Below are 16,275 nucleotides of genomic sequence, written 5' to 3' on the forward strand. Positions count from 1 at the left end.
CTAATCCCGCTCAGTTACCGTTCTTGATCACAGCAGGTTATTAAACACCCGTGAAGATGATTAATGAAAATACATATATTTGAATACTACCTTCATTAAGCGTCAAGGATACGTTATATGACATACAGTCAGTAGCAAAGTGAGGGGTAGCTGAATGGAACACCAGCCCTGGGCACCAGTTTAGAGGAGGTGCTATCACTGCTGTCGCAGTTGCACCCGCAATTGGGGAGCTTGTAACACCACAGCCGCAGCTACAGGAGCCCCTGGGCAAACAGGTAAGCACTTGATCCCCCACCTCCTCCACCCAGGGCACCACAATTCCTAGTTACGCCTCTGCATACAAATAAACCTAATCAAAAATGTGATTTTATTTATAATGTTTGACACATTGTGCATATACACACATGTGCACATTATGTGCTGAATGACTCCTTTGCTCCAGATGACCCTTAACCTGGTACTGTTAGCTACATGAAGTATAGGAATGAACACAAGATAAAGTATTTTTGTTTACCTGAAATATCAGCTTCAGGCACATTGGACTTCTTGGGCTTTTTATGTGAGAAAACAGCACTGGGAGACTTTGAAGCGAGTCTGTTCCCTTCTTTGTCATATTCCATCACAACTAAACACATGTCTGTAGTGGGAGAAAAACAGTTTCTTTTTGTTCTTTTCAATACCTGACAGTGTCAAGGGCAACACCTACAGATGCTGCCAGCTATACTAACATAGCAGGTCTTCAACAAATACTTTCTCAAAAATTCCTAACAAAGGTGAAACTCCATATATGGCAGAATGCCTACCAGTGTAAAACTGAGAAATACACAGGTGAGAATACACTTAAAAACAATGAGTATGGATACTTGTATAACTGTATACATATATATTCCTTTAGAAAAGTATGTAAATCCTTCAAATCTCGATTAGGCAACAGACCACTGACTATCAATTCTTGATGACCTGAAATTATTTGTATGAGAATAATTTGCAGGCTCATGATATTAAATATGATGTTTAGCAGAGTTGGAGCTTCAGCCAAATACCTAAAAGGCTGGAGAGAGGGTATTCAGTTTCAGCTCATCATAACACATCTACAAAATTAACCTACTCTGGAGCTTTTTTTACTTAGGAAAAAAAAAAGGAAGACTTTCTTTGCACCTGCTGTGGAAACAGCTTGTGACAAATAATAAATACTGGCCAAATGACCTAAGCATCTCTACAGCCTTATAATACTTCAGGCTGCACTCTCAAAAAACAGTCACAAAGTGTACTGATGACACTGGCATATCACCAAGCCATTCACTACTCTGTAAATTATACTCAACCTAGCAACTGCACAACAATAAAAAATGCTCTGTAATGCTAAAAGGTCTTTGTTTAAGATACAGAAATGTACAGGTAGAAGAAAATTGAGGAAAGACATAAAAGCTTTTGTGTCAGTTTAAATCACTCTATTAAAGCAGTCTGCCTTTCTCTGCAAATAACTCAAGTAATCATGTGGAATAAAAGCCCTGTTTGAACTCATCATTTTGTTTCAGAGGGCAAGATCGTTGAAGGTAGATGCATTTGCCTGCAATTATACAGCATCCTATTGAAAGGAAAGGATGCTTTCACTGCAATTAGAAGGGGATCATTTCTTTAGTGATTCATTTATGTTTCAGTTATATTGGCATTTGGACTTTTCAGTGAAGAGCCTGCAGCTAAGGATCATCTTTTCCTGTCTGTTGGATCCTAAGAGCCTGGAACTATTAATTAGGACATGTATTTTTTCTTTTACTTAAAGATGCTGCTACTACATGATGCTGAACCTGAGTGTTTGTCTTTTAAGATGAAACCTGCATGTGAGATGGTTTGATTTTCACATCTTATCCATGCAAGGTCAGGGCCAGCACTTGAGATATTCAGCAATTCTCAACTGCCACAGCACTCACAGAAGTGATCACATGTAGCAGGATTTGACACTGGGGGAGAGGGAGGGTGGAATTAAAGAAGCACCAAAACATACCATTGGCAACAGCAGTAACCTGCTTTAGCACTGGCTTTTCCATTTTTTTGGCATAGAAAGCTGCATACCACACTCGCAACTCTGTCCCCGGTGGGATATCCCGGGAGGTAGTGAAATAAATATCGCTGTCATGCTGGAAGGCAGTCAAGTTCTGGTGTTCATATTCAGTGGCTGGCCGCACCATCATCATCCAATTGCAGTCATCTTCATTAGAGGTATCAAAATAAACCAGAGGCCCATCCTTCTGGAAAACCTGCAACAGCAATGGAAACAGAATGCACACTGTAATAGAGACCCTTTAGTCCCCATAATAAGGAAGAAGGGGAAGAGAATGGCCCTTTAAAGAGAATGAGAACAGGTTGAGGCACCACCACTTGGAGAAATATAAAAGGGCCATGGCAGTGTTTATTTATTTGATGTATAAGGAGCAGAAGCACTCCAACAGCTAAAGAGAACAGACTTCCTGCCAAAGAAGGCCTGAGCAAAGAAGTTGGAATACTACAAGGAGGACTAGGTGCAAGTAAGCCAGTGGGAAGACTAGGCCTACACAGGACCTAGCTGAAGGACACTGCAGAAAGGAAGACCAGCCATAAGAGATCTTGCACCAGCAGTATGCCAAGCCAGAAAGGGCCTGTCACCCCAGGACAGAAGGTAAGGGCATGGAAAGCAGGCAGGAAAACAACAAAGGACAGACCTGCTGGATATGGACACAATGAGGCCTGCATTGTGTTTGGCCAAGGAGGGCAGTAGTTGTCAGTCACGCATACTATAAAGGTTACGAAAAATAATGGCTAAGAATAAATTAGAATGTATTTTGTGCTTTTAGGATAAAGACTTAGAATACTTCAAGCACAAATTAAATGTCAGCACCCAGATATTTAACCCAGCATGTGTGACAGATATTACCTACATTTTACAGTTAAGTAAACTGAGACAAAGTCACACAGCAAGTCACAGACAGAATGGAAATAAACAAAAGCTTTGGCTCAAAGGAACCTGCTTTAGCTAACTCAGTCAAAATTACTCACTGAAGAATGGAATGCCAATTAACCTCTTTATTCATGAATGATGGGAAGCCAGGAGAAAAACCAGAACACCAAACAACAATCAACCCTTGACTTTGGTTTCTACTTATTTCTAGATCTTTATTTCTGATGAGATATTACTGGAAAGGTAAGACTGGACTGAAACACTCAAAATAGGTTTTCACAGACTTTTAGAAGGTGTGAGAATGAAACAAAAATGAGAACACACTTTTGTTGTGGTTTTTGTATGATCATAACTTAAGTACCTGGAAACGCAAAAGGATTATCTGCTTTTCTGATTGTGTATTAGGAAAACAGGATCAAATTGAACTGCCACACCAAAAAAAAAAAAAAAAGGAAGAATTTTCATCATCATCCTTCTCCATCCCCCACCACCAAGTGTGTAAAGAGAAGTTAAATGGCAACTATTATCCCTATCTTTCACTTGCTCTTGTAGATCTTCTCTGATCAGATGGAACAAAGCTGCTTTAGCAATGGCTATACTAGGCAGGATGCCTCACTAGGTTGGGCCACTGTCTGCTCCTCTGGGGATGCCACAGAAATACTTATTTAGGTTGCTTAACGTCAGATATTATCAAAAGCTCTCTCAAATCTATCCATTTCTTTCCATAATGCTTGTACTATATTGCAAGTGTGCTCACGATGACCTTAGAACTAACTTCACATCAGTATCGTTGTGCATGCATCATATTATACCTTCAATAGAAAGGCTGACTCCTTTTCCAGTTTGGCAACTCGCTTAGACTCAAATGGGCCAAACTGGGTACGTTTGACCAACTGAGTCAGTGCAAATACACCTTCAGTCCCATCTTCAAGTTGTCTTATCTCCAGGTTGGAAGGCAGAGATGACCTAAAAATTGAAGGAAAAAAACCCCCAAGAGAATAAAAATATCAGGAAAATTAGCCATACATAAAAACAATTCTCTCAGTGTCCAAAGGGAAGAGAAATAAGTCACCACTCAGCTTCCCAATGCTGCAATGTCAGGTTGTTATTACTCCAGTTTCCAATAGAATTTTTAAAGTCCATAATGAAAACACTTCTACTGCTCTCAATTTTTTTAAAAGCTTTGTCTCAATATGAGTTGCCAGTGCCCTTTTATAATTCACTGCTTTCAAGATATTTTCCTTTTTAATCAGAATCTTTCTTATTGCTGAGGTCAAATTTGTAAACCCTACTGTTTCCACTCTTCTTCCCAATTCCCTTCCTAACACGTCAGCAGTAGCTAGCCTTCCTTCAGATCATCAGTGCTTTTGTCATGGACACCTTCCCATTTTAGCAAACTGGGCCTGTGAGAGGAACCATATTCAAGAAACATTTCTTACTATTTATAAAAAGGGGTCCACCTTTAAAAAATAATTTCTTGTGACAGAAGCCATCATACTACCTTGACAAAGCTGTATGGGTGCCAGACAGATCCTTTTGAACCAATTTAATTTCTAGTGATTTAATCTTGGCCTCCCTCATCCCCTCATGAGTGTCCTCAATAACACAAGCTCTGCGGTCACAGGAAAACAGCAGAAGGGAAGCTCCCTGCAGCACCAGTCCCTCCATCTGGGGGCCAGATTTCTGCATGAGAATGTAGGCAGCTGGTAACACAACTACTGCTGTAATTACTGCCTACTGCATCCCCTCTTCAGCTGCAGGGGGAGTGAGTCAATTGTGACTCAGCTTCAGTAACAACTGCATTACTAGAGCCAGAAGTCAATAAGTTCTTTCTCCTTCTGTTACCTAGATATGTGGGGTTACTACATTTCCAAAATCTACAGGATCCCAATTCCCACAACTCTTATCAGAAGTACTGATGCCTGGAGTACCTCAAAAGGTTTCCTTCCCCTAGGCTTCTTTCCAAGGATACTTCCCAGATGAGAAACAATTTGGCTCTTTTGTCTACAGAACATTAGTTTTCAAAAAGTTATGCTTTCAATTAAAAGTTTACCTTAGAGTAAAATTGATAAGGCCAACTGATTATAAAGGCTATGCCCAAAAGAATTATTTCCAAACATGTTTAAAAGTACACTTTAGCTGCCTTTAGAAATAGCCCCTACAGTAACTGCAACCCCAGCTTCTCATTACCGTGCATGAGAACATTAAAATGAAACCAGTTACAGACTACAGTAACAGGAAAAGGGTGAGACTGATTAATCTATTTTCCTTGTCTAGGCTGAGATTACCAAAAATAAACAAAGTATATGGCTTTTATCGGCAAGCAAATAAGATGAGTTTAAAAAAACCCAAAACAACAACAACCCTTCAGTTTTAGTAACAAAAGGTGTTATTTATTATAATATAGTAAAGGACACTTGCTTGGATTTTAACACTTCTCCCCTTGTCCCCTCCTTTTTCTCTTTTTTTAAAAACAAGACGGCCACACTTAATCCTTTCAACAGGATACATTTCTCAGTTGTACTGCAGCCTTCTCGCTTGACCCTTGACAAGTTACTCCCTTTCACCCCAAGTGCCCGAAGATAACCCAGAGATGGTAATAAAATTCTTCCCACATTTCATCCATTTTGCCTTGACTGCAAGCACTCCAGGATAGGGACTCCCACTTATTAATAGATATTGACGAAATAATTTCAGTTGGGATTTGTTTGTGAAACAGTAATCCCTGGCAGTATGAATAACAGGCGTTCACCCTTCCCTCTACAGAGACGTCACAAAGAAAAAGGAAAGAGACAGTTGAGCTGTCATCAAGCCTCTCTGGTTCTGATCAAAGATTCACTGCATTGCCCCCACTGCCGTGTCTTTGAGACCAGTCTTCTTCACTGAGTTTCTATGTTTCTAGAATATTTCAAAGATACCTCAAAAGTGAATTATCTTTTCCAGAGGAAAAAAAAATATTTCTCTTTAAGTTATACATTTTGGTGACATTTAATGATTCTATGTAATACTGTTTTATCCTAACTCTGAATTTAAGTGGGTAGTTTCTTTTGGGAAACATAAACAATTCTGCTATGTTGTTATAGGTTGACAAGATTAGGATTTAAGATCACTCTTAAAAACCTATAAAAATGGGAAGAATCAGTGGCTTTGCTTCTTGTGGTGGATAAAGGACAGATGATGAATGAAGTACTGTAGCACCCACACTATCACCACTGGAAAATGCTGCACCATTCTGAGTATGTCAAAATGTGGTGTGATGTGCTTAAGATGGGAAAAACAAGAAAATGTGAAAGGTACTCACTGTTTTTAAGAAACCAGCCATTTTAAGAAACCATCCCAATTAGCAATCTCACCACAATTGCCAAGGTATGAATAAGCAGGGAGACTCTTGTTACAAAGCAACAAAGTGCTTGAACACATGCTTAACTTCTTTGTTTCATCATGGTCTGTCTGTTTTGTAGACAGAGATCCTCATTTTTTAGGTGTCAGTCTGGCGTAAGCCAAACAGTAAATTAATTTTAAACAAAGGAACTGCAGAGCCATGCTAAAGTTACTTACCTTGCCCTACTCAACACAAAAGAGTCTTTGACTGTCACCACTGGGCCCAACTCGGGACATTCTGAATCATGATACTGACCACAGTCCTCACACCCTGTAAGGAAAAAGACAGCATATACAGCTTCAAAGAAATGCTATCCTAGGAATGTTGCCTTTTATTTAGGAAAGTCAGATACAAAATTCAAGCATCAAACTAAGTAAATTAAATAAGCTTGTCATTTCTACTGCCTCAGAGGATATGCACAATTGAATCAAAAGCACTGTCCAACACATATGCAGGATTGGGAATGAAATGTCATAGATGACAATGCACTTAAAAAAATTTAAGTATCTTCCCAATGAAAATATTTTCAAATCAACCCCCAGTAAATGCTTGGTATAAAAATAGTAGGACAACAATGTTTTAGCCAACAAAGCTAGGAAAAGCATTCTTCTGTTCAAAGGATCCATGTTTTTAAGGCACACATGCAGAAGAACCTCATATATTCTTAGACACTGAAAACACCCTGGCCCTACTGAAGTCAATGACAAACACCTCATCAATTTCAACAAAGCCAGGAATTCTCTGGGTGTACCAGATTTTCCCAAGTTTCCGCACAGTACCTAGTGAGAAGATCCTTAGCTTTTATTACATGGCTACAACATCACTCTTACACTGCCTTTTATTACCTGGAAGTCTCATTCCCAGTGTTCACAAAAGTGAACACTAACATACGATTTCTTTTAAGGTTATGCTCTAACAAAAGCTTTCTATGTTTAGCATGCAAATTCTCAGTATCTAAAATTTCTGCAAAGATATTCAACATCTAACACCACAACATGTGGCTTTCTTTAATTCTTATTGTCCACCACTACTCTACTAGGGAACATAAGAAGCACATGGACATAAGAACTCTCTTTTGTGGACAGACAATTAAAGTGGGGTTTAAGTCATAACACTACCATGCAACATATATCTCTGAAATGTACAGGATGCCATCTGGCATTTTTTTCATATGATGACACCAGAGAATAAAAAGGCTATTTAAAAGGAGTGATATTTTGGTAAGTACCACCACTAACCTTCTTTGATCAGTAGTGCTCACTATGTGTGGTACTTAAGGGTGCAAAGGCTACAGAAGCATTATAAAACCAGAGACAGATGCAAATTACCTTGAGGAGTGTGCAGGAAAATGCAGGGTTAGCAGTGATGATGGTTTTTAGAAGCAAGTTTATGGTCAGAAGAAAGACTCTAATCAGTAAATATTTTTACAATACTCATAGAAATCAAGGGCTGGAAGAGACCTCGAAAAATCATCAAGTCCAACACCCTGCTTTGCAAAGGAAAACTGCTGAGATCAAATGATCCTAGCAAGGCATCCCTCCAGTCTCTGACTAAAGACTCCCTGCACCACCTATTCCACTATTTGTACAGTGCAGTCTTCCCTCTCACCCTGATCTTATAGGGGCTCATAATTACTAACAGTAACTATTATTATTATTAAATTGTTAAATTCTATTAATAACTTATCATTAACCCTCGATTCCTTGCAAAATAGATAATCTACCCAGCTCTTAAATGGATATACTGAGGCACAAAGTGAGTGTTAGCATCAGAAACCAAATACACAAGTTCCAGTTCCCAGCTTTAATCACTAGGCTACAGCTCCCTTCAAAACATACTTCTATTCTGTAATGATGTCTCATTTTTGTTCCAACTGGAATCAAAGAGATGGACCTTTTGTGCATTTTCTCAGCTACATCTGCATAGTTTTCTGCCAGAAAAGGGGGAAAACATCGTTGTAGAGTCACCGTACCCGCTGAAGAGCACAGTGTGTTCTATTCTGTTTCATGCTTATCAACAAAACTGTCAGCTGAGTTCTGATTCTACAGTGTTTACTTCTGATGAGGCAGCATGAAACAGAAAGACAACAGCACAATTTTCAGGCACCAGGCTGAGCATGTAGCCCTTCTGGCATTTTAGAAGCATGTTATTTAGTTGTGAACTGAGCTTAATGCAACATAAAGCTCAACAACAGCGAGCAACTTTGGAAGCCCAGAACATCAGATACAAAAATCAATTATTTCAGAAAACTCGCATAGAAACGAAGAAATGCCACAAATTCAACTCCCATGTCCCATTTGGGTATGGGGAGAGCAGGTTACTTAATGCACACTATTTGTGCAATTGGCAAGGTGACTGCCCCCTTGCTAACCCACAGAGGTAAAGATCATTTGCAAGACTTTCTGGTCTGCTCTGGCTTCTACAGCACTGAAGCTCTTTTTGTGGAAGGTTAAATAGAGAAGCTTAATCATGAGACTAATAGCTCACATAAATGTTAGGGCAGCACTGCCTTAGGAGAGGAACCCCAGCAAACTTTCACCACTGGGATGATGCCATAGAGTCAGTGATTAGAGACCATTCCCTCTTGTCCTGTGGAGCCAAAATCCTGAAGAGCAACAAATGGGCTGCAAGGTGAAGGGACCATCAAGGCCACACTCTTTGCTTTTGCTTTCCCCAGCCTGGACCAGACTCAGGACTCCTTTGGTTATATAAGCGTAACCCCCTGATCAGCATGGTCTACAGGTTCCTTTCTGTATCAGATCCTCAAAGGACATGAGGATGTTGCAGCTCCAAAACACAGGGTGACAGGTTTCTAACCAAAACTGAATTTTGTCATTTTCCTAGCTCTGAAGCTCCATTAAATAATGCCTGGTGCATTGCCCAATAAGGCAACCACCACCACATAAGCAAAAGGCTCAAATTGACCACTGACAACTCTGGGGGTTTTCAGTCTCCCCATAGCCAGTTATGAAAAATATTAATTCATGTCTAGAGCCATTTCAGTATATTCTTCCTCTCCCCTTCCAATAAAGTATTCACGTTCTTAAAAACTGGAAATTTCCTTCTATACTTGGGATTCACTTACATAATTAACTTTACAAATAAATAAACAAAAGGTAAGTTTGTTTTCGGTTCAAATTTAACACAGGGTACAGACAAGTCCCATCCTGATAACTACATCACATTCTTCTTCTAATACTTACAAATAAACATCGTTTCATCACTGCCATCTTCTGCCATTTCTGCAACCTGTCAAAAAACAAAAGGAAGCTGAGCATAATGAAACTCCTTATTTTTATTACACTAATAAAACACCCACCTATTACCCTATAATGTTAACTGAACCACGCGAATATAGAGGCTGCTGAACCCTAAAAAGAAGGATGCACATGAAAGGTAAAACGCAAATTAAAGATACTATTGATTCAAGTAGTGACTATTAGTAGTGCTGACAGGACAAAGTGGCGCTTCCTTCTCAATCATGGAGTCCAACATCGTGATGAGAAATGGTCACTCGAATTACAACAGAAACGTGACCACAGGAAACAGCCTGTCAAGTACAGTCCCTAATGCCATGCGTACCTGTGACCACTGTGGCAGGACCTGCAAGTCTAACATTGGTTTTTACAGCCACAAGAGAAAATGCACCACCCTCAGCAGAATAGCTGCAATATCCATCATCATTCACTGACGAGCAGATGCCATATATTAGTAACATTCTTTCTACAAGTTTCAGGCCTTTTCCTAACCACTTTGGTTTATGAAGCATTTTAATAAAGGAAACAGAAATTTATTATTTTAATCCATACAAGCATTTGTGAAAAACATGCTCATATCAGCTTACATCACAGTTTTATAAGGACTGCTGGCACATAAATACAATGGAATATTAGTTTTACGGCAAAGTCATTTTTCTTCCCAACACTTACTTCAGATAGTTTTAGTGGACATGTGGGACTTTTAATGTATTCCACTTTAAAATGACTTTTGTGTTAACTGCATTCCACTATAAATTATAATAGTAAAATGAGTTCTAATGATGGGTTAACTAAAGCAATGTTAAAAAAAAAAAAAAAAAAGTATAGGAGGGGCACCTAGGAAATATTTTAAATGTGCACTGATTCTTCGATGAAGCATACCTAAATATTACACAATTTAAATTCTAGTGATCAGAATGCAAAGGTTTTTTTTACATATATAGTAAAGAGATCATTACATCTTTAAATCTTATATCTTTAAGAAGTCCACTGAAACATGTGCTGGCCCAGAAATATATCCAAAGCCTCAGAGTTTGTCATCTTTAAAGACAATGTCAACCTAATTTTTTTTTAAGATACAAGCATGCAGAAAATATGAATAAGATTTGCAATTTTAGACACTTTATGCATTCCATTCATAACCTTATGATATGTTCAATTTTGTTCAAATATTTTCATTAGAGTCAAGAGGGGTTCCCACTGACTTAAATGGATTTTTAATCAGTCCCTTACTGCCCCAAACCAAAACACATTAAGTAGTAAAGATCTGCATTAAATTCACAGAAGCTAGGATTTTCAGAGCTGGGGCTTCTGTTCTGTACCAAACACATAATTTACACCTGTATCTTATAATGTGGTATGTAACTTCACACATCTCTCCCCCACAATTCTCAGCCAGAGGCTCAGGCATGAAGTAAAAGCTTTATTTCTCCATTGCTTTTTCTTCACAGGCCTGGAACGAGAACTGTCAGCTTAGGTGTGGCCCCAAGGTCACCTCATATCATTCTTCCCTTCCACCTGGTCCTCCCCAGTCCTATTATGAGTCAGGCAGGAGCTAAAGATCCATACTGCCAGCCCCATACTCACTCTTACAACTGGAGAGGGCAAGCTTAGAGGCCCACTCATGTCCGGTTTGTCAACCATGAGTCACACAGATGAGAAGCTGAGATTCTAAGAACTGCAACCCCAGATACAGAGAAATTAATGTATTTTTTTCATATGATGACACCAGAGAATAAAAAGGCTATTTAAAAGGAATGATATTTTGGTAAGTACCACCACTAACTTTGGGGTAGTGGATCATGAATGCTTTTGCAACTGTGGCGCAGAGAAAAAGCTTTGGTGAACGGAAGACAGGAGTTAGCAGAAACAGAATTAAGTCCCAGGTCTCCTATGGATTTGTACAATTGCACTTAATTAAGTCACATCATCTCTGCGCTACCCTATTTTTACTCATCTGTGAAATGAGGCTCATGACTCGTGCCCTCATTCATCAACTATTTTGAGATTTACAAATATAAAAGTAGTACGCATCTCTTGTCACTACTGCTTAAATAACTTACTGTGTGGCGGCAGCTGTTAGTTACTACCAAGAAGTCACATAAAAATGGGCAAAGATAAGCAAAGTCTGGCAGATCTTTCCTTTCTCCTCTAGCATACAATAAAAGGACATGTTCTTCCACACTGGGGATGCAATTCTGCAGTGGTGGTTTTAACCTCAATGGCTTCCAGAGCCACTGCATGGGTAAGACCAACACCCAGGGTGTTAATATCGCCACCAAAGATGGGTGGTTTGGCCTGCAAGAAGCCCCACAGTCCAGATCCAGCCCATGGTGCTAAATGAGTTTGATATCCTTGCTGTACATGATCACAAAGAATAGCGATTCAACGAGTTATATTATACAGACTGCACCTTTGCATCAGTTTCCACACTTGGGAGGTTTAATTTTGTCCATGTAGATTTGGTTGAGGCATGCTGGTAAACCAAGTCAGCACTGCCACTGTCTGCACCAAACCTTTTGCGCAAGACAATTGGTTCCCTGGTCTGACACTACCAGCAAATTAAATTCAACAAATGTTTCTGGTAATTATAATTATTATGTACAACATTATGGGAGACCAACAATTGCTATGGTTTTAGGAACAAAGAGAAAACGAGATGCAGTAGCACACAGGGAAAGCACAATGGTGTAATGCTACCGTTTAAGGAGATAAAGATAGAAAATAGAGGTCACTCAAATACACCTCATTAAACTGATAAGAGAGAGGTGCTAAATCTCAGTTAATGTTTTACATTATCTTAATTTTCACCTCTCTATACAAGACATTTTTCATTTCCTACATAGCACACTGATTTCTGATGCATCAGAGGTCTTTTCATTAGTTCAGCACAATGACCTACTATGTTCTGCAAAAGAAAGAACAGATAATGCATTATGTATCAAGTAGACCCAAAAACTGCAGTGTAAACATATCCATTGGAACAGAGCTAATAAATACACCAAAGGGAACACCTGAACGTGCAGGTATAGTAAGAGGACTGCTCAAGGACTCCTGTAATTTGTACATTCATATATTCATACTAGATGTACAGGTTGACTACAGGTCTCTGTAACTTTGCTGTATGCAAAAGGCAAGGAAGAAAGAAGATCCTGAAAATTAGCTTTATAATTCTATTTTGACTTCATATGTCACTTTTCACCCAGGGAAAGATCCTTATAAATCACTATTATATTTTCACAATACTCTTCTAAAATAGGTATTATGACAACCCATTTTACAGATGATGAATCTGCAGAGTCACATTGCGAGTGGCAGAGCCTGACAGAACCCAAAACCTCTTACTCCTCATTCTTGCTTGGGACCAGATTCATTTCCTCTGCTGGTTGCTAACATTTAATCTAGCAAAGAAACCCACCCTGCTGCACATGATTAACTTCCTGCTTTGCAGAGATGACACGGATCTTCTGGGCATTCCAGAATTTTTTGTATATTATTGACAGCACTAATTAAGTGGCAAATACACTAATGAAGAACTAGTTACCTCTCTCTGTACATGAGGAGTTGCACAAAAATTCATTTTAGCTAAGGGAGTGAGGGTCAGATCAGAAGTAAAAAGTGCACTTTTGACAACATGAGGGCACCATATGCTTAAAGCAGAAACAGCAAGGAAAACATCAGCTGGATGAATGACCTGGACTCACGGAGCCATGCTTGTTTTGGGGATCAAGAACTGAAGGAACAATGTATGAATAGCTTGAGTTTCTTTAATAAATTATCTACACTGGTGGATCAAGGCATTCTATCAGGTCACAGCCCGCACAATTTTATCAGCTGGACGTTTTCATGTAAGAGTTAGCAAAGAGCATTTGGCAGTTTGCATTTTCATCCCCAATGTAAGTAACTGTAACTAGTTGACTGAAAACCACCTTATAAATAGCCACAGGTTATCCTGCCACAGTGTGGCAAAGAGTGGGTACTGAAACTGGGAACAAACAGCATTTTTAACACTGTTCCTCTCTGACATGCAATCTCCAGTATTTAAGGCCCTGGAAGTTCAGATTCAGAGGCTGTGCCCCTAACTCCCGTGGCAGACTGTCAATACCTGTATTACGTGGATAACATCTATGGATAATGAGGTAGCACCTGACTCACAACCACGCTGAAATGAAAGAACGTAGCCGAAGGCAGTGCAGACCAAGGGTGGCTTGGTTTATTCCTCACTTCTGGGATTTGCTGGATGCCACAAAGGGCCAGGAAGGGACGTTTCCCCTTCTGCTGCTGCAAGTGTCTGGGGCATTTATTCACCTTCAGCACTGGGACTTCCCTGCAGTTGGGACAGGGGATTTTGACTGGGCTTTGCCAATACAACTGCTAAAACTAAAAAAAAACTTCTCAAAACCCGAGGTTTCTGGCTAAAGGCTCTTGCCTCTGCTAAGGGTCATGCTAATCACCACATGAGGGGTTAGGAAGGAGCTTTTTATCTCCCGGTCCCCGCCTGGACTGTGCGCATGAGATGGAGGGGAGGGAGGTCAGCAAGGAGTCTGACTCCATCGTTACATCAGCATGGCCTGCATGTGCGAGACGGTGGTGGGATGCATTTAGGAAGGAATTTTACCCCACAGTTATGTCAGATTGGCATGGCCTGTGCCTGCGAGATGGGGTCGATCAGGATGGCATTTTACCCCACAATCAAACTGGCATGGCCTGTGTACGGTGTAGGCGGGGGGTGCCTTCCTCTCAGGCAACCCCCTCTCCTTGGGCTGTCTCTGGCATGGCTTTAACAAGCCAGCCCCGATGCCAGCACACCACCCGGCACGGCAGGCCCCACTGCCTTGCTCCTGCCCCACGAAGACAAGGCCAGGCAAACAGCACAAGCAAGGCCAGAGCAGAGCAGCCGGTTGGGCTGGTCCGTCCCGTCCTGTCCAGTCTCCTGCGCTTGCATGCGACCCGCCGGGCGTGGGTGGGGGCCGATTGGGAGAAGTCTGGTGCTGGGTGCACGGGTGACAAACCCACGTGGGGCACAGGGGGACGAAGACGAGGAGGAAGGTGTGTGGGGGTTCAGCACTCGCTTCTCCACAAGGGGCCGAGCTGCTCTCAGATACCTTGTCACCTGCCCCCAGGACAGGGCACCCCCAGGGGTGGGATCCATCCTGAGGGCGGGATCCGGCCCCTCCAGAGCTGGACAGTGCAGAGGGCGTCGGAGCCGCCCGGGCACGGCGGGGAGGTGCAGCTGAGGTGCGGCTCCCTCCCCTCCTCTCAGCGCCTGGCGGCGGCTGGAGGCCGGGGGCCGGGATCCGGGAGCGGCTCCGCCGGGTTTTGCCTCGGACCCGCCCGGGCGGCGGGCGCTGAAACAAAGACCAGGCGGGCCGGAGACAAGGAGGCGGCGGCGGGAGCGGGGCCCGCGCGCCACGGGGCAGCTCCGGCGGGGGCGGGGCCGGCGCGAGGAGCGGGCTGCACGGCGGGGGGAGGGGTAGGGCGGCGCGGGGGGGCCGGGGCGCGGCGCGCGGGGGCGAGGGGGCGGCGGGGGGGCCGCTTATTGGCCTTACCTGCCGTTGGAATGTTCGGCCCCGGCTGGAATCCGGACTCCGGGTTCCGATCCGCTCCGGAAGCCGCGCGCCAGCGGAAGCTTGGCCCGGCGCGCGGGGCAGCCTGGGAATCGTAGTCTGCCTTGGGGGCGGGGACTACAGCTGGGGGGGCGAGGGGTGTTCCTTTTGCGGGTTGAGTTGTCGGCCCGCTAGGATTGCCCTGGCGTCTCCAGGAGGCGACTGCTGGGAGTCACCCGGGACATCAAGGATAGGGCGTTCATTAAAATAAAGATGAGGTGTTGAATCCCTGTTTGTACAGCAGTCCAGCAGGTTTTTAAAATGAAACAGGCGCTTTTATTTGCCTTCCCAGTGTGCAGTCTGCGCACCATAATCTGTAACTGATACACATTTCCCTCACCGACCACTGGTTGGCAAGACAAAAGGCTTATGGGAAAAATGGCAGTAACTGTGGTTACTCAAAACTGTATTCCGTGGTAGGCAAAAAGGGTGGCCATTGAAGAGGACATTCACATTTTCTGCTACCCTGTCCTCTCTCCTCTGTTGATACAAAACCCCATACCTTTATGTCCTCTATTTTTCTCCTTAAGACACTGTCTTCTATGATGGCTGCCCTATAGCCAAAATGCTATATACACTATCACGAACGACTGGTGCCTCCCATGACTGGGGGGCACCATGGCGGCGAGCGGGGACTGCCTACAGACACTGCCAGCCGCATTGGTGGCAAGGGGGGGGGGTGCAAGTGGTAACCACCCGCAGAAGCCAGCAGCAGCTTCAGCAGTGGCCAACCTTGAAGGGGCATGAGCCCCCCCTACATGTCACTTATGTAGAATATTAAGCATAGATACTCAAAACCGCACTTGGCAAAACCATGGTTGGCGAGGGAAACCTGTATATGCAAGCACAGAGGCATGTTCGCGTTGTGATTTACTGGCTTTTTGGAAACCTCCAGGAATAGATTCAACCTAAATTGACAACCCAAGTTGTGGGCAGGAGGAGACTATGGCACACACCTGCCTGGAGCGCACCAGGCTACAGCCCCTGCACCTCCTCCCAAGCCTCTTATTGAGGTTTTGGCTGCCCTGCTACCTGCACCCAGGGTCCAAATTACAGGGGAGCTCAGGGAGCCACCCCCATAAGAGATGAGAGCCC

General features: G+C 42.5%; 1 protein-coding gene across 4 annotated transcripts in view; it reads right to left on the reverse strand.

Annotated features, from left to right (window-relative positions):
* The window catches only part of PRDM15 (PR/SET domain 15), a 59,535-nt gene extending 44,325 nt beyond the window's left edge, over positions 1-15,210 (reverse strand). For 3 of the 4 annotated variants that reach the window (XM_090061102.1, XM_090061110.1, XM_090061092.1), the window contains exons 1-6: positions 15,124-15,210; positions 9,521-9,566; positions 6,494-6,587; positions 3,748-3,901; positions 2,006-2,258; positions 515-637 (exon numbers count right to left, since the gene is read on the reverse strand). In XM_090061102.1, coding sequence (XP_089917228.1) covers positions 515-637; positions 2,006-2,258; positions 3,748-3,901; positions 6,494-6,587; positions 9,521-9,557 — 661 coding nt within the window. In that variant the 5' untranslated portion in view covers positions 9,558-9,566; positions 15,124-15,210. Of the gene's footprint in view, positions 1-514; positions 638-2,005; positions 2,259-3,747; positions 3,902-6,493; positions 6,588-9,520; positions 9,567-14,679; positions 14,911-15,123 lie in introns of those variants that run through there. The other variant, XM_090061116.1, reaches the window with a different exon arrangement.
* Positions 15,211-16,275: the final 1,065 nt, after the last annotated feature.

This window comes from Crocodylus siamensis, chromosome 1 (genome assembly GCF_052110815.1).
Source record: "Crocodylus siamensis isolate JL-2025a chromosome 1, ASM5211081v1, whole genome shotgun sequence".
NCBI lineage: Eukaryota > Metazoa > Chordata > Crocodylia > Crocodylidae > Crocodylus > Crocodylus siamensis.